Here is a 22,325-nt window from a genome sequence, read left to right on the forward strand (position 1 = left end):
TTTGTTTTTTTTTTGAGAAAAATATATTTATGAAGTCTGAAACTATTGCATTTAATTTTATTATGTATAGTGCTTTTGGAAAAGTTAAGTGTGAATTCAAAAAGACTAAGTAAGACTCAAAATTGAATTCTTAGGGCAATCGTGGCTTTCATTACTTGCAACTAAAAATACAGGGAAATAAATTCACTTTAAGAAAGTTGCAACTACTTAATTATAGGAGAGTGATTATAATTTTTGAAAATTCTACTTTAACTATTAGATTAATTATTAACTAATCTTAACTTCATACAGAGTGTTTTGTAATGGTGTCTTTTTTATGTATGTTATGAGATCCAAAAGCTTGGACATCATAACATCAATTTAACTTTTTTTGAATTTCACCATTTCTCTTAAACCTTACATTTCAAATATTTTTCGGTCTTAATCAAAATAAATATTCTTAAAAAAGTTATATTTTGCATGAAGCTATATTCGGACAAACAAGTCTTACAATTAAAAGCAATTTTTTTATTCACTTAAATAATTCCAGACTTACAGCGATATATGGCGAATAAGGAAATTAACATAAATGTATCCAAAATGTCGACAGTTTACGTGACAAACTATTGGGACTACGCTTTCCAGATTGTGGTTCCTCACTTCTCCATTCAGGGGATCATAAGTCCAAATTAAATAGCGAAAAAAAAAAGAGTATGTTCATTTTGAAATATGATATTGTATCTGATTTTTCAAATTGTAATACCGTCTGAACAAACTAGATTACATCTTAATACATTAAAATTCAATCCTTATTTTAAGAAATAATTAAGGTGCTCCTTTTTGCAAAGGTGCTTTTAAAAGAGCAAAAGATATGAATCCATAACTCTACATACCCACTGAGGAAAAAAGTATGTCCAGAATACCAAAATACCATACAGTACAGAATACCAGTTGTAAAATTTGCCATGTTTTTGGCTCTAGTAAATACCGAAAAACTCAGTAATTTTTAACAAAGCGCATCGGTTATGATTATGGTAAAATTAACAATAAAATATGGTTTTATAAAATTCGGTAAATATGATAAGATTTGGTGATTTTATCATGATGCGTTAGATCATGACACAAAAATAATTTATTCGTCTAAATTTACTTTTAGGTTTATATCTTTTACTAAACGTGTAGTAATAAGAGCAATAATTTTGATAACCGGAATTTCTTGTAAACCATTACCATATGAATTGAAAAATTTCCGAATGTATAGCTTAAATATCATATATTTTAGTTTTTATTAACCAAAATTATGGGAGTTTTTTTAACAGAAATGAAATTATGGTAAATTTGCCAGCATTTTTATTCATGCACTAATGTTTCAATATCGACAAGTCTTCTATATTCAAAACAAATTCTGCAAATCAATTAAAAGCATCTTTGAATACGTTCCTTAGGAACATGCAGTAATCACAAACTTATTTTTTCAAATATCCAATTATGGAAGCCACCATTATTAACCACACGTTAAAGACTCTTGTACAAACTCCACTGCAGACATCTTGGTATGTATCTTTTATACTATATTCCATTGATTTGGCAAATGTCTCTCCTACTTTATCACAGGATTTTCTACTAATATCAGCGACACAAAGTGCACTATTCATTTCCCTAGAAAGAAAAATAAGAACCAAATTTAGTCTAAATTGTATTTCTTGATCTGTAGTTTAATGCAAGAAAAACTACCCTCAGTGTTAGATATGTAATCCGTCAAAATAGTTTCGAACATTTATCTGCAAGAAAATTTTATCTTTATCTCAATCTATATACATATTTCTCTTACACGGCGACAAAAAAAAGCCTCATTACAACTCCCCGAAAGGCAACGCTAGAAAATCGACGAATGACTGCCACTAAAAATGTCACATGCCAAATCTAGCTCAGGTGGCTCAACATATAGTGCTTTTAAAAACGGAAACTGAAATAACCAGAGAGAGCATTCTCACCAAATGTGATCTCTTCCGAAATTCACCTTATCAGCTGTGGCAATCTCATACTATTAAGCTAGACAGAAGTGAGTAGTCTTTGTCGATAGATCTCTATTTTAGTATTTTGTCGAAAGCGCTTTTTTCATGAGTTTATATAAAACGAATTTATTTGACGATTTTTGATTTATATCACGAATTTATTTGTTTAATTATTGTTATTAGTTATTCATTGAAAAATGAGCTTCAGTCATGCTGTTGCGCTTTTGAAGTACAATCAAACGAAGCGTGCTCGAAGATTGGAAGAGAGCATTGATGACAGCTGTGAAAGACGTAGTGGTGAAAGAATGCGTAGACGACGTGCAGTCATTCAAGATTTAGCTGTTGATTTCAAATTTATTTTAATGACTTAGTATTTACTAAAAAGATGTCATTTTTTTAAAGAAAAAAAAGTTGTTATATGGATTTGAATGATTGTTTTTAATTCTTAGAATTTCGTGCATTTGCAATGTACCTAAGTTAGTAGAGAGCGACGCGAGCTTGGTTTGCGAAGCAAACCATACAAGATTGCGTAGCAATTTTCGGGGGTTGGCGAGCGTCAGCGAGCAGGGGGCGCAGCCCACTGGTTTACAAAATATTTCTTTTCTCAAATCAATGTTGTTTAAGTACATATTATATTAAGGCACTTATTATATTGCAGAATATTTTAAGATTCTACATATTTAAAAATTAAGTTCAAATATTTTAAAATTTGCACATGGATTGTTTTTACATTAAGAAACAAGAATTCCTTTTTTGAAAATAAATCTTAGGCAGGTCTTATGCGTAGTTTGTGCGAAGCAGCGTTAAAGAAAAGTCGGATACTGCATTTCAGTTATACAATTATTTATAGTAAAATCCTTAAATTGAAACAAATGAACTACCGTAAACCGGGGCGAGTCTACCCATCCAGGGGCGAGTCTACCCATTTTAGTTTTATTTAATTTTCACTATTTTAAATTGCAAATAAATTTTTTTTACCGACGGAGGACTTAGTTCAGACTCTAAGGAAGATGGCTCTGTGGTAGTTTGATCCGTTTTTATTTATTTGGTGTCTTTTTAACTAACCTGTTCAAACGTCTTTTGAGAGATTTGTATTGAAAATCAGCAAACTTTTAGTTAGTGCTCCGTAAGTATATTATTATTATTACTATTTTCACTTTGGTTAAGTGATAAACTTATCTAAGACTGAGATTACATTAATTTTATATGAAAAAAACCGAAAAGAATGTAAGTTTTGCTGTTGTAAACAAAAAGCCAGAATTCGCGGGGCGAGTCTACCCATTCGTATTTAGTTTTAATAAAGCATAATAATATAATTTAGAACTTTGTTTATATTAAAATGAAGTCATTTTAAATGAATTTGAGTATATTATTTTAATTCTGCATTGATAAATTTATCATTAATAAGAAAATTTATAGGTTAAATATAAATGTAAATATAAAATATGTTTATTTTACCTATTTTTTAAATTTTTATGTTACAAAATTAACTTTTTTTATTTAATGCAAGTTAAATAAATTATTATTTATAAATTATTATTACCTCCCAAAAGAATGGGAAAGGATTTTTCGTGATTCCCAATGTTTGAATTTCGATTTTGTTAATAATCTTTAATTATTATTATTTATTAATTATTTAATTGTAAATTTATATTAATTTTAATTTATTTTTATCAACAATAATCAGAAGAAAATGTTATTTTATAATGTTAATGATTATAAAAACAAAACTGTGATCAAAATGTGATAATCGATCAAATACTCAATTTGTGTTATTTTATGAATAAAAAAATTGAATATGTAATAAAGTTATGAATTTTACTTCATAAATATCCTATATAGTATCTAAAATAACAATTTAATAGTAAAATTTGATTATTTACAATGTTAACATTCATTTTAGTAGAATGGGTAGACTCGCCCCATACGAGAGATTTGTCAGCAGTTCTATAAAAATATACAGCAACAGCGTAACTGTATATATTTTCTAAAATCGATTTCACAGCTTTAAAGAGGGATAAATAGCGATTCCGAAACACCTATTAAAAGCCTTTTTTCTTTAATATTTACAAAAGTTTGACCACTTGAAAGTTGACAAACTGAAAAAATGGGTAGACTCGCCCCGGTTTACGGTACTGTTATTCTTTCAATACATTTAATTGAAAGTTCGTTTAAACAAGCTTGTTTTGAAACAAATAAGTTTAAACTATTTAAACACAAATTCATTACCTCTCATTTGAAATCCAAAGAGCCCCTTTCAATCTAATCAAAAAGCTTGCATGAGTTCAAGCTTTGACAAGTATGGCCAATATAGCTCAAGATCTTTTGAACATGTGATTTTGAACCCTAATCGAGACACAATGACATATTATCTGGAATTAGAGTAATTGCTTTTCCGTTGTGCATTTAAACGTTTCGTAATTTCTAACAAATAATTTTATCAACTTATCGTTACAAAATCTGTTATATCGCGAGTCTTATTCCCGCAATATGCAGAGACTTATAGGCTTGTTCAAACTCCTCTGACACTGTATCGAAACTTATACTCGCTTGATTTAGAAAACTCACTTTTGGGCAATACAAATTCACATTTTCGGTACGAATTATCCGGGGAATTAATATTCAAATAGTTAAAATTAACCGAGTTCTAGTTCTCTTAAAAATTTTATGAAAGGCAAATGGATATAATTATTACTTACTTGCATGCAATTTTCAAGTCACGGTCTTTAATATGCTTATGATCATCTCCTCGCCCACAATTTTCTAAGAGTGATGCATGCTTTTCTAAACAAGGACGAATTTCCAGATACACTGTGATGGGAATTAAATATTGAATTACTCTATTATAGTATCATACATGGTTATTATCTATTTATATACATTATTCATAGGTGCCACCATAAACTCGGACATATCTCTATCTATATATATATATATATATATATATATATATATATATATATATATATATATATATATATATATATATATATATATATATATATATATATATATATATATATATATATATATATATATATATATATATATATATATAATTATGTCAATATAGAAAAAAATTTACAAGCGAATGGTTAGGCAGATTTATAATTTCTTGTCTCAAAGGTGAAAATGATGTGACTATTTAGTCACTGACTGTTTGCTTATACTTGATCACCAATTACGACTTGTTTAGTTTTCAATCAATTTAACAAATTTTGACGCACTTAATTTGCAAACAATTTTCTGACTAACAAAATAATCTCATAATCAATAATTTTTAAAAAATAGCATTGACCGAAATGAATTTATTCGTGGAATAAGCATGATTTACCCGCATTAGGTTTTGAATGCCTCAAAATTATTAAATTTATACCACTCAATTCAACATGATTTTTCTAACTATGAAACAACTCAAAAGCTTGAAAATGAAAAAGAGGGGAGGTTAATTTCGCCCATTTAGTTTATTTTGACTACTACAAGTCTGTATTTTTATGGGGAAGATATAGTTTCATACAAGATTTAATAGAAGCAGGGTATAGATTAGATTTGCTCACCATGACGATTTTGAAAACGTGAAAATTTAAATCATAGTGTTAACATGATTTGCTTGTAGAATATTTGTTAAACCAATATTCAGAAAAAAATCAGCTAAACGATGAAAACAACTGCTAAATTACACTTCTCTCAATTGAAATCCTTAAAAAAAAGTTTTGATTTTAGTACGGTATAAGTATCAAATAATTTTAATCATTTTTAAATTTTTTAAATTGCAAAACTTTATAGATAATAATCCATTTCAGTGCTATCAATAATTACAAATTTTGAATTATATAGGAACTTCCGAATTAAATAATTTCTAAGTATTAATTTGCCAAAATATTCTTCAAGCGGAATATAATTTTATATATTTGAACCACAATTCTATCAATATTTATAACTTACGCCATTGTTCCTCCGTTCCTGGTTGGCATACCATATGGAGATAGTTGAACAAACTTGCAGTTGAAGCAGCTATTACAGGATGTTCCTTCCTGCAAGCAGCAGTAGCATCCTGTAGGCATTTGCCATCTTCTTCAACTTTCCTGTGATTTTATGGAGAGTGATATATCAAATTTTGCTTTCGCTTAGTCGTTCTACATTGTATAAAATTACGGATAAAAATTACGGTTTAAAGTATCTGCGCTTTGAGTGCATCATCCGCAAAATTCACTTTACTGTAATTTTTACAGAGATATTTATATAATTAAACTGATACTGAACGGTACAACACCAAGCACGATCAATATTGTTTTAATTTGTTTTTATGTTAAATTGTTGAACGATATGTTAAATTTTAAGGGTCCGTTGACCTTCTTTCTGATGTGTTTCAATGTTTTCACGGCTTGTTGCCATCGCTGTTACTGTAAAATTTTTAACATTTTATTTCTATATAATTGCTGTCAAATTAAAAATTGTTGTTCCACTGCATTCGGCGAATGGGCCTATAGGCCTAGGCCGCTGTAAAATTTCCTATATAATTAGAGTGATTCACTGATTTTACAGCAATCATTACTGCAAAAATTACGGTATATCAAATGTTTTGCTCCGTAACATGTTCCGATAAAAATGAATTTCGGAAAAAAGTACCGGCATTCAAGATGGAGTGCCGATACTTTTTTCCCGGACATTGGATTTTTTACAGTGTACCATCATTTGAAATAGCTTGTAGATGGAAAGCAGAAAAATAAAAACACACCAGAATAACAGTTTTTCTTATTTTTAGACACTAAAAAGAAATTCAGAAATATACTTGCATTTAGAAAGAATAGGAAAATTCATAAAATTTTGAGAGGCAATGTGAAATATCAAAAATTAATGCAAATCTGAAACTATGGGAAATTTCAAGGAAATAATGTTCTTACTATTGCGTTTTCTGAAATATTTGCTGAATATCAATTATTTTTTCTGTAAAAACTTTCCCCAGCTTAACAGCTTTTTTTCCTAGACATTGCAATACAATACTTTCAAACAAGGATCGAAATGAAATACGGTTACGTAAAAAATCATTTGATGCGGCAGATATAAAATAAAATGAAGAAGATATAAGATAAAGAAAACGAAGGTGATTTAAAAAAATTTTATAATGAATTTAAGTTTAAATAAACCTCTGTTAGCTTATGATACATTTTTAGAAGTGTTTTTAAGGGGTTCAGTACCTAAAAACCTTCAAAAAATCGAATTTGAGATTTTGATCAATAATTAAACTAGAAACTATTAGCTTTCTAACGATATATTGCTTTTGTTTGAAATCCACGTAGAAGTGCACTTAAACTTAATTTAAAAAATGTGAACAAACCGAAAACACCCATGCCACGCTCACTTTTGACAGACGATTTCTTAAACATTATAATGTCCATTATTTTTTGCATGTGCTATTACCAAGTCATTAAAAAATTTTTTATAATTTCAACTTTACAATATCTTTAGTTGATTGTAACTTTAACTGGATTATTTGTTTGTTCTTTATTTCCATGCGATTTTCGAGAATTTTGAATATAAAACTGAGATTTACATTAGTTTGATTTGTTAAGTCTATTTTTGTTTTGTTCTTTTATTATACTGTTATTAGGTCATTATTTTTACGTTTTTTTTTATTCTTCATTACGCTTTTGTTTACCTACGTAAAAGAGAAGAAAATAAAGTACTGAAATGCAAAAAAAACATTGCTTATGGACCAGGATTGTTTTGAAGCTGACATTACCGGCATAGATTAGGAATTTCGTTTACATTATTCGAATTTACCTTGGACCGGATTTTTTTTTCTCCCTAATTTCTAGTTACATCATTTTGATTTTTTGTTTAAATGTTCTTTACATAATATTTCTAATTTTGATGTAAATTCTTATTTACAGTTCTTTGTTAATTATTTCTGTGTTTAGAATGTTTATCTTGAAATATGCATTTTCTTAGATTTTTTTTGTAATATAGTTATTTTTTTGACAAAAATACTTTTAACTCATTTAAATTTAAACAAAACATCTTGGTAAAGACTTGAATATTCAATTTTCATGAATAAAATTTATGGGTGATTTATGAATTATACAATTTTATAATTATCGCATTCAGTTTGATCATTTTAAGGGCTTTTTATTCGCTCGAGAAGTGAGGAGAGTATAGTATAAAAACCTATTTTTCAATCAAATAAAAGAAACATTTAAGAGTAATTTGTTTGAAATGTAAGCAGTACGAGATTTATAACTTAGAAACAATTTGATTTTTGAATTTAAATTTTAAATATTGCTGTTAGTCTAATATTTACGCTTTAAATGCAAATGACTCAAAACTATGTTTTTTTTGCTTCGATGTACCTTTTCTTGAAATCTATTGATCACAACACTTTGATATTTGATTTAAAAAGTTCCTTTAGTACTGTAGTTTGTGCTGAAGTGAGCAGTTTTTTAAGAGAAACTTAATATTTTTTTTTAATTCAAAATTTTCGAATGAAAATGTGAAGCTTTTAAAATTTTCTGACATGCTGTGTAATTTATTTTTTTTTTAATTTCTTTTAATTCACTAAATTAAAAAAAGTTCACTTCAGTATAATCTAGAATATCTATTACATACACAAAAAAAATTTCAAAGCTCTAACTACGATACTTTTTTTAAAAAGGTACATCGAAATATGCCATTTTAACATTGTCAACATAGGAGGTACCGAACCCCCTTAATAAGAGACTGTTGGAACGAATGGGCAGTCACAATCGGCTTAACGTTTATATATATATATATATATATATATATATATATATATATATATATATATATATATATATATATATATATATATATATATATATATATATATATATATATATATATATATATATATATATATATATATATATATATATATATATATATGTATATATATATGTATATATATATATATATATATATATATATATATATATATATATATATATATATATATATATATATATATATATATATATATATATATATATATGCGAGACTATAATGGGTTTATGTGATTTCGTAATAGTATGCACATTTTTCGATTAATTAAGAGAGGACCCACTTTAAAAACTTATACCATTTGATAAGAGCTGAAAATTACAGAGCTACAGTTGAAGTTTTTAGGAATTTTGTATAATTTACTATTTATAACATACAAGGCAGAACACACAGATGGAGAACAAAGAAAACCTATTTATGCATTTATATGTTTCAATACACCATGTGACAAAATAAATGCTGTTAAATACTTACATATAAATGCAAAAAACTAGCACTCCCCCTTAATTCAATTTTTGCTAAAAAAAAAATTCAATAATTTCGTTTTAGAAAAATAAATTATATGAATAATTTTTTAAAACAATTCTTACCCGCAATGATCACTCATATCACTCTCATTTTTCTGCATAAATAATAACTGTTCATCCAATAATGTTTGCATAGCGTTAAGACAACTATTTACTTCATCTTCATTGCAGTGTTCACTAATGGACTGATAAAATAACGCTAGTAATTGAAAAAAATCAAATTTTATATTTCAAACAATAGAGATCATATATATATATATATATATATATATATATATATATATATATATATATATATATATATATATATATATAATGTGTAAATTTTAAGACAGTATGCACAGCAATCAATTATATAAAACAGTATTTTGATCAATCTGGATAACTTTTTACTAATGATAGAATTTTTATGCATTAAGATAAAACTTCTTGATAGCGATAATTAGGGACTCAACAATCTTCAGGGTGTTGAGAATCAGCTTATCTTCAAAGTAAAAGTTGCTAAAGCGCAGCTGTAAGAATATGTCCACTTCCCCACTTAATGAGCGTAATTGTCCATTTTAAACGTTAAAAAAATAAAAAAACATTTTTAAAAAACAAGGTTTGAGATAATAATAAAAAATTCTCCACTTGCTGCATTGTTATAAGAAAAGCAATTAAGCTTTAAAAATACAGTGTTAAAAATAGTTTCAAATTTCGCCACTAGGTGTATCTGTTGGAAATCTGCCGTAGGGATATAGACAGAACGACGATTAGTTTTAAGTCAAATCCAATTCAGTTTCCAACAGAAATTTAATGTGACTGAAGCATCAGCGAAGCACACAATTAAAATAATTTTTTACAAGATTTGAACAGACTGGAAACGTGAAAACGATCGTGAAGGAAACCTACGACAACCGCATACATAAATCACTGACAATAATGTCCAGACAGTCCAAGAGGTACTCCAAGGGCGGTCTCAGTCGTCTGTCTTTAAAATTGCAACTGAGTATACACTACGAAAGTCTTCGACGGATAAAATCATAAAAAAGATTTAACACTGGTATTGGTATCCATTCAAGATCAGGCTCATCTTCCCTTCAGCATTTGCACCGCCAATCAAAAATTGACTTCTCAAATAATTTGTTTTTCTTCAAAAGATTGATGGTAGCGAAATTGACACGGGATCTGTTTGGTTTTCCGACGAACCCTATTTTAGTCATCGACGACTTTGTGAATAAACAATATTAGCAATTTGGGTGAATGGGAAATCTCCATATTTCCGCCCAATCATTATTACATTCGCCAAAAGTCACGGTATGGGCCGCTCTATCCACGAAAAAAATTAATGGACCATTTTTCCTATGCCATACAATAACTGCAACGCAATATACTGATGTTCTGTATGACTTTGTAGCCATACACCATGCCTTGTTGGATTCGGTTCATCATGGCTTATTCTATATGGTCCCAGACCCAATCATAAAATTGTAAAATTTGATTTCTTGGAGAAACATTTTGATGATCATGTCATTGCTCTAAACTTAGTGAACTGTACAAGAAAAAACATGGACTTGCCTTCATATTTGCCGGAGTTGAATTCTTGTGATTCCTTTCTGTGGGAACTTTTGCAAAACAAAATAAACAAAACTCTACTTATCAACTTACAACAAAACTTACCAACAAAAGCCCCAAACTCTCGAGGACATTGAACACTACATTTGTAATGCATGTGAGCCCATTTCAGACATTGCCACACGTATTACGCAAATTTTGTATTGAGACTACGGCAATTTATTGCTGCACAGGGCGGCTATATATTGAAAGTATTATTAGTTAGTTTTTCAACCACCGGTGCCAACAAGCGGAGAAATTTGGAACTATTTTTAAAATGTATTGCTTTTCTAATAACAATACAGCAAGCATTGCACTTTTATTTCAAACCGTATTTTTTATTTACGTTCAAAATGGGTCAGCTATTTAAGGGACACCCTGCATTTAGTTGCAGTTTCGAAATTACTTAATGCTATCTAACTTTCAAATTTATTATAAACTATACTTAGTTTTATAATAAATTTTGAGTAAAATTGTGTTCAGTTAACAAATGCAATGAAAATAATAAACACTGAATAGCTATTTAAAACTCACAAGCAATTTTTACGTAATTGCTAAACTTTATTTGAAGCGAAAAGCATTTAACTAGTTTGCATTGTAACCAAAAATTTAATAAGAATTTAAAAATCAAATACAGTCTGACTTCTATTTAGCGAACTTCCCTTTTGAGAATTTCTCTATTTTGCGAATTTTTTAGAGGAACCAAGAACATTTTGGAAATTTCTTCGTAAAATAACTTTCAAATAGCGAAGTAAATTTTCCATTTAACGAACTTTTCTTTGAGATCCAAATTCCCAAAATATTTCAGTACATTTCAAACTTGGTAACGCATTTTACAGGGGAAATGCCCTCGAACAGGGGAATGAAGCCACTTAACTTTTTTGTTTGCATTTCAAACGAAACACTCAAGCAAAATTAACGGATTCTATTAGTAGCAATAAAACTTAAGAACGCATGTGGTAATGTATGTTTAAAAGTGATTTTCAGTTATAATTTTATACAGCAAATAAATGCAGTTATAATTTTGTACATAAACGTAACTTTTTTTAGTTGAAAATGTATGCAACATGATAGTGTAACACTGGATACTGTTTTGCTCTATTCTTGCTTTCCATGCAGATTTCTTTTATGTCTAAGATTTATAAAATAAATAGTAGATAATAGTTTACAAGATGAAGGTTTATCCATTGCTATTTTAATAATGTCTAGTGTTTATGAATTTAAAACCTGTTTTCTGTCGTTTAAGTAAATTTTCGAACTTATAGGGAACTTTCGATGTAACGAACTTATTATCGGGATTTAGCAACTTCGTTAAATAAAGGTCCGACTGTAAGTGGATGAAGTTACAGTGGCATCCGAGCAAGATTATTAGGTTCGAATTTTATTCTAATACGTAAGGAAAATTCTCTGAAACTAAATCTGTGTCAATACAGTAGAAACTTTCAGGATCTTTTAATTCAATAATTTTAAATTTTGTTGCAATAATATATTTATCAGGAAACAAAAAGGATTGCGAAAAAATTACGGGAATTTAAGAGTGAAACGAGCAAGGATTGATCCAATAGAGCTGTACTTTAATTAGAATATGCAAATTAAGGTAATTTTTGTTCTCAGAAGGAAACTACGTGAATAGAGGGTGACCCGAAAGAGAATTTTTCTCTCTTCAATTTCTTCTTGTTATTTCAATGGAAGAAAATCCTTTCGGGTGTTTTAAAGTCAAAAATCTCAAAATATGCTGATTTACTGTATTGCATGTACTTGTACAGCAAAATGTGTTAAAGGAAAACTTTATACCTTATATAATACCTTTTAAACTTTACACTTTATAAGGTAAGTTAATTTATCACATTTTGGTATTAGAATTCTTTTATTTACGATATGAACGAACTTTTTGCATGGTCTTCTTTTCCTTAAAACATCTTATAAATTCCGTTTTTTTATCTATTTTATTCATTCTAAATTCCAAGTTCATGCCTTTGAAACTTTCTACCAAATAAATGAAAGCAAATACGAACACAATTTAAATATAAAGTAGTGATTATATAGAATTATTCATTATTAATACATCATTTATTTTTTTTTATTTTGAGAGCTAAAATGTACTAGACTTGCAATGTACTTGTATATTTCCGCGTTTTTTTTTTTACTTGCGTTGTGTTTCTTTACTTTCTATAATGCTTTTAAGAGAATAAATTCTTCAATATATTTTAATTTCAACATCTTGCTTTAAATTAATTTAGTTAATTAAATACATTTATTCAGTTAGATGGGTTTGGAATGATTATTACAAAAGTAATAATAAGGGTCGATAAAAAGGGTAAAGTTTCCAAAAAAAAATTTTTAAGCTTTTTTAAGGTGATGCAGCTTTTTTTTTATTCCCAATTTTATTTTATTTTTAGTCTCTTTGACCTACCTAAAATCATTTCTTGTAAATATTTTCAAAATCAAATAACTAAATTATTACCTCAGTCTTATGAATCTAAAAAAAGTCTACAAGTCTACCGGTTTATATATATATATATATATATATATATATATATATATATATATATATATATATATATATATATATATATATATATATATATATATATATATATATATATATATATATATATATATATATATATATATATATATATATATATATATATATATATATATATATATATATATATATATATATATATATATATATATATATATATATATATATATATATATATATTATGTAATGTTAAAACAATTATATATTAAATATAATCCTTAAATAGAGCATTTATCCAACGCGCAAACGTTTAAAAACCTTTCCCACAAGAAAGTAATAATATTGATCTAATTATCTCAAAAAATGTGATGATGTGGCTTTAGCAGCTTGGGAAATTGATCAGTCCCACGCTACTGAGACCTATTAACATTTAAATATATTGTCCAGAAAGATATAAAAACCCTCTTTCCAAGGTCAAATGTGCTATTCTCTACCTATCCACCAGCATGTAAGGTTGTCATTCTGGGGCTCTGGCCCTTACTTTAATAAAATTATATTATGATTCCTGCACTTTCCTGTATCTTTTTCAAGAAACACCGGCCACACTACGAACTTACAATGTTTCTGTAAAATTTGACGAATAGCTCTTTGAAAAATAGCAGGTGAATTTTTCCAATCAAACGGTAAACGTAAAAATTCATAAAGGCCAAAATTGGTTGTAAATGCTAATTTTTCAGTATCATTTGGATCTATTGTTAAATTCCAGTAACCACATTTTAAATCTATAGTTGAAAAATATTTAGCATTAGACAATTTATCAATTAAATCATCAATTCTAGGTACAGGTTCAGAGTCAGTTTTGGTTATCTGATTAAGCTTTCTAAAATCTACACACAATCTGGTTTTATTACCTTCATCTTTTTTGTAAACAAGCGTAACTGGGGAGGAGTATGGACTATAGGAGGGTTTAATTATGTTAGCTTGTAATAAATTATCTATTTGATTTTTAATTTCTGCATTATCTTTAACAGATGCTCGATATGGACGCAATGATATGGGCAGTTCAGAAGTTAACTTTACTTTAACAGGTTGAAGTTTTAAGTTGCCAATATCAAAATTATTTTTGGAAAATACATGATCATAACTAGACAAAAGATAATTTAACTTTACCCTATCCTCTTCAGAAGTTACAGGTATTTTATCCTGAAATTCTGAGGGTGGGTTGAGCCTATGCTCATGAATATTTAAACTATTGACATTTCTTTCATCATAAAAATTATTAGTTTCTATATTTCTAGTATTAACACAATCATTTACATTACAAATCACATTTTTAAGATAAATTTTTTGTTTATTGTTGTAAAATATATTAGTATGATATTTATTTTTAGCACTATAATAATTATTAGACTGAGAAAATTTCTCATTTGTAACATCTTTAAATTTTTGAAAAACTCTGATATTTTTAAAATCAATATGTAACTTAAATAATGATATTTCATTAAGACCAAGTATTGCATAATTAAGAGGGGTGTCTATAAAGGCGCATGTTATTACTTTTGTAATGTTTCCTATTTTAACACTTACCTTTTGGAGGTTTCCTTTGATATTTCCTTGAAATTGCGAAATTAAAATCCTAGTAGAGTTCGAATGTTTTTTTGATTGTCGTATAAAATGTTTTGGAATTATAGTGATGTTGGCTCCTGTGTCCAATATAAATAGTAAGTTCTTATTGTTTACTCGCGATGTCACACATAAATAGTCATTTGATGGACAGCTGTTGTTATTGCTGGGCTGCGGAGGCTGGGAATCATGCTGAGGTACTCCATAGCGATTAAAAGAATTCACAAACCTTGGCTGCTGCATTCTGTACTGATTTTGGGGAATCCACTGCCTTGGCTGCTCCATTCTGTACCGATGCTGGGGAATCCACTGACTTGGATGCTCCATTCTGTACACATGCTGGGGAGTAGGTCTATTCTTCAATTTCTATGCATTCATTTACGTAGAAGGTAAATAAGTCTTTTTTCAGGTATTCAGATATGTGATTTATTTTCCAGTTTTCTTCCAAATGCAGAATTTCACATTTTTTATTGAAATACTTGATCCAGTTGGGGAAATTATTTTTATCCTCACACGGAGAAATATTAACGCGTGCTGGAGCGTCCACCTGTTTTTCTTCAGAATCAGACATTCGTTTAATTTTTCTGTTTCTTAATTCCAAAGTCATCAAAATAAAGTTCTAATCGGTGATTAAAGCGAGAAGAACTTTATTTTGATGACTTTGGAATTAAGAAACAGAAAAATTAAACGAATGTCTGATTCTGAAGAAAAACAGGTGGACGCTCCAGCACGCGTTAATATTTCTCCGTGTGAGGATAAAAATAATTTCCCCAACTGGATCAAGTATTTCAATAAAAAATGTGAAATTCTGCATTTGGAAGAAAACTGGAAAATAAATCACATATCTGAATACCTGAAAAAAGACTTATTTACCTTCTACGTAAATGAATGCATAGAAATTGAAGAATAGACCTACTCCCCAGCATGTGTACAGAATGGAGCATCCAAGTCAGTGGATTCCCCAGCATCGGTACAGAATGGAGCAGCCAAGGCAGTGGATTCCCCAAAATCAGTACAGAATGCAGCAGCCAAGGTTTGTGAATTCTTTTAATCGCTATGGAGTACCTCAGCATGATTCCCAGCCTCCGCAGCCCAGCAATAACAACAGCTGTCCATCAAATGACTATTTATGTGTGACATCGCGAGTAAACAATAAGAACTTACTATTTATATTGGACACAGGAGCCAACATCACTATAATTCCAAAACATTTTATACGACAATCAAAAAAACATTCGAACTCTACTAGGATTTTAATTTCGCAATTTCAAGGAAATATCAAAGGAAACCTCCAAAAGGTAAGTGTTAAAATAGGAAACATTACAAAAGTAATAACATGCGCCTTTATAGACACCCCTCTTAATTATGCAATACTTGGTCTTAATGAAATATCATTATTTAAGTTACATATTGATTTTAAAAATATCAGAGTTTTTCAAAAATTTAAAGATGTTACAAATGAGAAATTTTCTCAGTCTAATAATTATTATAGTGCTAAAAATAAATATCATACTAATATATTTTACAACAATAAACAAAAAATTTATCTTAAAAATGTGATTTGTAATGTAAATGATTGTGTTAATACTAGAAATATAGAAACTAATAATTTTTATGATGAAAGAAATGTCAATAGTTTAAATATTCATGAGCATAGGCTCAACCCACCCTCAGAATTTCAGGATAAAATACCTGTAACTTCTGAAGAGGATAGGGTAAAGTTAAATTATCTTTTGTCTAGTTATGATCATGTATTTTCCAAAAATAATTTTGATATTGGCAACTTAAAACTTCAACCTGTTAAAGTAAAGTTAACTTCTGAACTGCCCATATCATTGCGTAGGTAGACTTTTTAGATGGTCTTTAAAACTATCAATGTATGATTGTGAAGTAAAATATATTAAGGGTCAAAATAATCATGAAGCTGATATGCTTTCTAGATATTCTGTATTTTTTAGTTTATTTGATAACAATCCAGTTGTGACTCATGATGAAATTAAAGAAGCACAACTAAATGAAAATTTAAGTAATCCTAAATTCATAACAATTAATGATTTGTTAACGATTAAGAAAAAAGGTTTGCATAAAATAGTAATACCATTACCATTTTCTTTAAGAACAAAAATATTAGAAAAAACTCATATTCAATTTGGTCATGTTGGTATTAAAAAATTGATTGATTTAATCTCACCCTTCTACTATTGGCCTAATATAATAATTGATATCTCTAACTATGTTAAATGTTGTGAAACTTGCCAAATTAACAAAAAATCTCACCAAAAAAGATTTGGGTTGCTACAAAGTATGCCCCCTACAGAGCAACCATTTGAAATTTTATCAATTGATACTGTCGGAGGGCTCAACTATTACAACTCAACTAAAAAATATTTGCATTTAGTTATTGATCATGCTACTCGATATCTTTGGACTTTTCCTTCAAAAAGTGTAACAACTGAAACATATACAAATTGCTTAAAACAAATTTTTCAAATTCAAGTTCCAGATAAAATTTTAAGTGATCGTAATGCTGCATTTACAGCATCTAGATTTAGAAGATTTCTTAGAAACTATAATGTTAAACAATTATTGACTTCAGCTCATCATCCGCAAACAAATGGAAAAGTTGAAAAATCAAATGCGACAATAATCTCTAGGTTAAGATGTAAAATCAACGAAAACTCTAAAAAAATTCCGTGGACAAAGTTATTAGAAGAAGTAACGCATGAATATAATTACACCCCTCATTCTGTAACTCAATTTCCTCCTGCTTATTTAATGTATGGAAAATTACCTTGTGATTCTCTTGTAAATCAAAATATTTATCCTCCAGTTGATGAAGCAAGAAAAATAGCTGTTCAAAATACCCAAGAGTTTTTTACGAAAACCAAAATTCGTTATGACACTCATTTTTTGGAACCTAATTTTAAAGTTAATGATTTAGTAATTTACGAAGAATTCCATTATCCTAACACAAGGAAATTAAGTTCACCATATTCTGGTCCATACAAAATTTTAAAGAAATTATCTGAGGTGTCATTTGAAATTGATAAACCTAATTTTCTCACTAAGAAAGAATCAGAAATAGTACATGTAAACAAATTAAGGAAATTTTATCCAAGTCAACAGTTTCAATTGTATGTAAAAAAATTCACAATAGCTTTTCAATGCTCGTATTTTCATATGTTTTTCATTTTTATTTTCTGCCCCTATTTTTGGAGTCCCGTTATTTTTTTTTAATGCATCTATGTCTGAATTTTTTTATTACATGATGGTTGAGAGTTACTTCGGAAAATTTAGGTAAATTTCCTAAATTTTATTTTTTCAAATGAAATATATAGAAATGGTTTTTTGAACCGTGGGACTCCTCACATAGAATGTTTCTTTACTGATGTTTTCTCCTTAATTAAGGATCAAGCATGAGTAAACAAACTTAAAACCCTATTTTTTTCCGTCTAGTTGGGAATATTTTACCCAACTTAGACTATCAATTGTTATCAATGGATAACGCTTATATTTTTATTATTTTGGAATAAAGCATATCATTTTCAACAAAGATTTATTATGCACTTTGTATGTAAATTTTTATGCTATCGAAGAATTTAATTATTATGTGGAAAAGTAAACATTTTAAACTAGATTGCTTATATTATTTGTATTACTTGTATTATTTTATTTGTATTGATTTCTTCAAGTGTATGTCATATGTTGTGAATAATTCTACACAATATTTGTGAAAATACATAATTACTAATGAGAAAGTAAGAAAAACTGTGTAAATGATAAGTGAATTTAAATGACTTTATGAATAATAATTGTTTCGAAAGTGAAACAATGATGATTAAGAACATAAACTTTTTTTTTCTTCTGAAATGGATGAATAACTTAATAAATTTAGGCCCGAACAATGGATCCAGTTTATTTCAAGAAAAGAACTTTTCACAAGTTGTGAAATTGTGGTTTGATTTATTTTTATTTTATATATGTCATGGTATATTTTGTTTTAGATATTCTAGAGTTGTTTTGATATTTCTTATTCTTTTCAACAGGAAAAGGAAAAATGTACATAATCATTATTAATTATTATAAAGTTATTAATTATTGTTATTCAAAGTTATGCAGAAATATTTAGTTACTTTTATATAAATGTTATTGTTGTAATACTTTACTTATAAATGTATAATATTGGACAATATACCAAAAATAATAAATTTTAATTTGAAATCGCGTGAAGGGGGAAGTTCTGACCAATAGGCTAGCATATTGATCAGACCTTTCTTCAGAGGGGGGGAATATTATGTAATGTTAAAACAATTATATATTAAATATAATCCTTAAATAGAGCATTTATCCAACGCGCAAACGTTTAAAAACCTTTCCCACAAGAAAGTAATAATATTGATCTAATTATCTCAAAAAATGTGATGATGTGGCTTTAGCAGCTTGGGAAATTGATCAGTCCCACGCTACTGAGACCTATTAACATTTAAATATATTGTCCAGAAAGATATAAAAACCCACTTTCCAAGGTCAAATGTGCTATTCTCTACCTATCCACCAGCATGTAAGGTTGTCATTCTGGGGCTCTGGCCCTTACTTTAATAAAATTATATTATGATTCCTGCACTTTCCTGTATCTTTTTCAAGAAACACCGGCCACACTACGAACTTACAATGTTTAGGCTTTCAAAGCGTAACATATATATATATATTTCTCTTACACGGAAAAGAAAAAACCTCATTACAACGCTAGAAAATCGACCAATGATTGCCGCTAAAAATGTCACATGCCAAATCTAGCTGAGGTGGCTCAACATGTAGCTCTTTAAAAACGAAAACTGAAATAACCAGAGAGAGCATTCTCACCAAATATGATCTCTTCCAAAATTCACCCTATCAGCTTCGGCAATCTCATACTATTAAGCTAAGCAGAAGTTAGTAGTCTTTGTCGATAGATCTCTATTTTAGTACTTTGTCGAAAGCGCTTTTTTTCACGAATTTATATATTACGAATTTATTTGACGATTTCGATTTATATCACGAATTATACTATAGCACATTTCTAATAGGTTTAACGAATTACATGTCATTTATTTGAATTCAAATTTATTTTAATGACTTAGTATTTACTAAAAAGATGTAATTTTTTTTAAAAAAAAGTTGTTATATGGATTTGAATGATTGTTTTGAATTCTTAGAATTTTGTGCATTTGCAATGCACCTAAGTCAGTAGCGAGCGAAGCGAGCTTGGTTTTCGAAGCAAACCATATAAGATTGCGTAGCAATTTTTGGGGATTGGCGAGCGTTAGCAAGCAGGGGGCGCAGCCCACTAGTATATATATAATACTTATGTTTTGCATCCTTTTTTTCAGCGTATTCAACGTGTTTTTTTCATGTGACTTAATAATGAATCTTTAGTCCACATCACATCCTTGCCCATTATAAAATGTAACATATGCATTAAAGAACAAGTCACCACTTTACAGAAATTTACACGCGACCCTCATTTTGAGTAACAATAAATGACATTAGTACAGGATTAATTTAAACTACAAAAGGTTTCAAAATTTATGCAATAATACTCACCTATAGCGAGGACTAAAACAAAATCAAAACTAATGGAATTCATTGTTCCTAAAAAAAATCTTCATGAAGTTGTTTTTATCTTAGATATAAATGATGTTGTTCGCATTATAAAAATTGCTCCGGATGCATTTTTGTAATAAACATTTTCCTCTACAAAGCGGTAGTAAGATGTGAAGAAATTTCCTACTTCTATTTTAGTTATTCCGAAACAATAGGAAATGACAACTTATGTTGTTCAGCTTTCTAGTATATTTCCTTGGTTGATCAACGTTGATTGATCACGTTCTACGCAAAACGTAACAAAAAAACGTTGATGATACTTAGATATCTAAGTAAGACCCTGAGGCGAAATACCAGAGTGCGAATGGCACATCTCGGCCTTTTCGAAACCAAAGAAGGCGAGGATATGCAAATTCGAAGAGAGTTGTTTTGTCAAGACATTTCCGTTATCTGGCTGCTGCATTCTTTGCATTTGCCAACCCTTCGCAGCTACACGCCTTTGAGCTTCCAAGAATTCCTGGTGAAGCACAACGGAGCTGCACAACAGCAGCTAACCTACAATTCTGATCTAGCTTCAGTTAACATTTTTTTGTTGCTGTCGATCGATGTCCCACTAAAAAAAAATATTTGGTCTCATCAACCTGCGATCGAAAATGACAAGAGTCCTAAATTCACTGAAACAAACTTAGCGTATGCTAGAGTGATTATGTTTGTGTAATTATAGTGCTAATTAAGAGTGCTAATTAAGTTTTTACTCCACAAGACACTTCACTTACTGTATAGTGTAAAACTTAAGTGAGAGATCAACCTAAAGACAGGATAAGTAAATAAAGATAATAGTAAAGCAAATAAAGATAATAGTAAAGTAAATAAAGATAATAGTAAAGTAAATAAAGATAATAGTAAAGTAAATAAGTAAGGTAATAAGTAAAGTAAATATACATAATTATTCTAAAATTTTATTTTGTAATTTTATTCGAATCGAAAGCAATTTGGGTTCTTGTGTGACAAGATGGGATTAATCTTTCAAATTCTATTAATGTTGTCCACTTAACAATTTTAATTTTGAGCAATTACTTTATCATTAAGTTTTCAATTTTATTCTTTAGGTTCTTCATGGTCTTTTATTTTCTTTTTTGGACCTAAAAACAACGTTTGTTTATTTATATACAGGTCAATTGATACACGACACCGTGCTCAATCAGTATCGTCTTTTTAACACCATCCTCTTTAGAAAAATTGTCAAAAATAAAGACAGTTTAAAGTCACAGCAAGGGATCGAACGTTTGCATCACAATGATGTGGATGATTGATACAAACTCGGCTCCCGGCTCACACGGACCACAGCGATAACGTGAAATATAATCAGTGGTAGACAAAACATGGCTTAGGATTCTTTTGCAGTCGAACTAACCGTGGGAGGTTTTGTGGAATTTTTATCCATGTAACGCAAATGCTGGTTAGTTTCATCAAGAAGCTCTCAATGAAGGTTAGTTTGTCCCATTGCTTGATCCAGGAGTTCCCTTGCCTTCTGAGTTGGTTTCAAAATTAAAAGAAGCAGGCATTTGAACATTGATAGTCGCATACTCTGAATTAAGTCGTCTGTTCAAAGCTGAAAATAAAATGAAATTAACCCTCTAGCAACTACGAAAGAAGAACGCTATCGAAATTTGTCGAATCGCAGATAAGGAAGGTGTGATGAATAATCTCAAAAACAAT

At 28.9% G+C, this 22,325-nt stretch overlaps 1 protein-coding gene across 1 annotated transcript; it reads right to left on the bottom strand.

Moving 5' to 3' along the window:
• Nucleotides 1-495: 495 nt before the first annotated feature.
• On the bottom strand, nucleotides 496-20,778 carry LOC139425951 (uncharacterized). The gene is made up of 5 exons (XM_087168680.1): nucleotides 20,607-20,778; nucleotides 9,383-9,518; nucleotides 5,940-6,079; nucleotides 4,694-4,805; nucleotides 496-1,638 (listed from the first exon to the last, which is right to left on the bottom strand). Exons 1-5 carry the CDS (start codon nucleotides 20,647-20,649, stop codon nucleotides 1,446-1,448), a joined length of 624 nt encoding a protein of 207 aa, XP_087024806.1. The 5' UTR covers nucleotides 20,650-20,778; the 3' UTR covers nucleotides 496-1,445.
• Between the last annotated feature and the right edge of the window lie 1,547 nt (nucleotides 20,779-22,325).

The sequence above is a fragment of the Parasteatoda tepidariorum genome, chromosome 7, assembly GCF_982258835.1.
Source record: "Parasteatoda tepidariorum strain Cologne lab strain chromosome 7, Ptep-v5.0, whole genome shotgun sequence".
In the NCBI taxonomy this organism is placed as follows: Eukaryota; Metazoa; Arthropoda; class Arachnida; order Araneae; family Theridiidae; genus Parasteatoda; species Parasteatoda tepidariorum.

Excerpts from the sequence above, each read along its gene's own strand:
- LOC139425951 (XM_087168680.1), bottom strand. The coding sequence starts at position 20,649 with ATGAATTCCATTAGTTTTGATTTTGTTTTAGTCCTCGCTATAG. Across the intron at positions 4,806-5,939 it reads AGGAACGGAGGAACAATGGC|TGTATCTGGAAATTCGTCCT; the intron begins GTAAGTTATAAA and ends TTCCCATCACAG. Across the intron at positions 1,639-4,693 it reads GACTTGAAAATTGCATGCAA|GGAAATGAATAGTGCACTTT; the intron begins GTAAGTAATAAT and ends TTTTCTTTCTAG.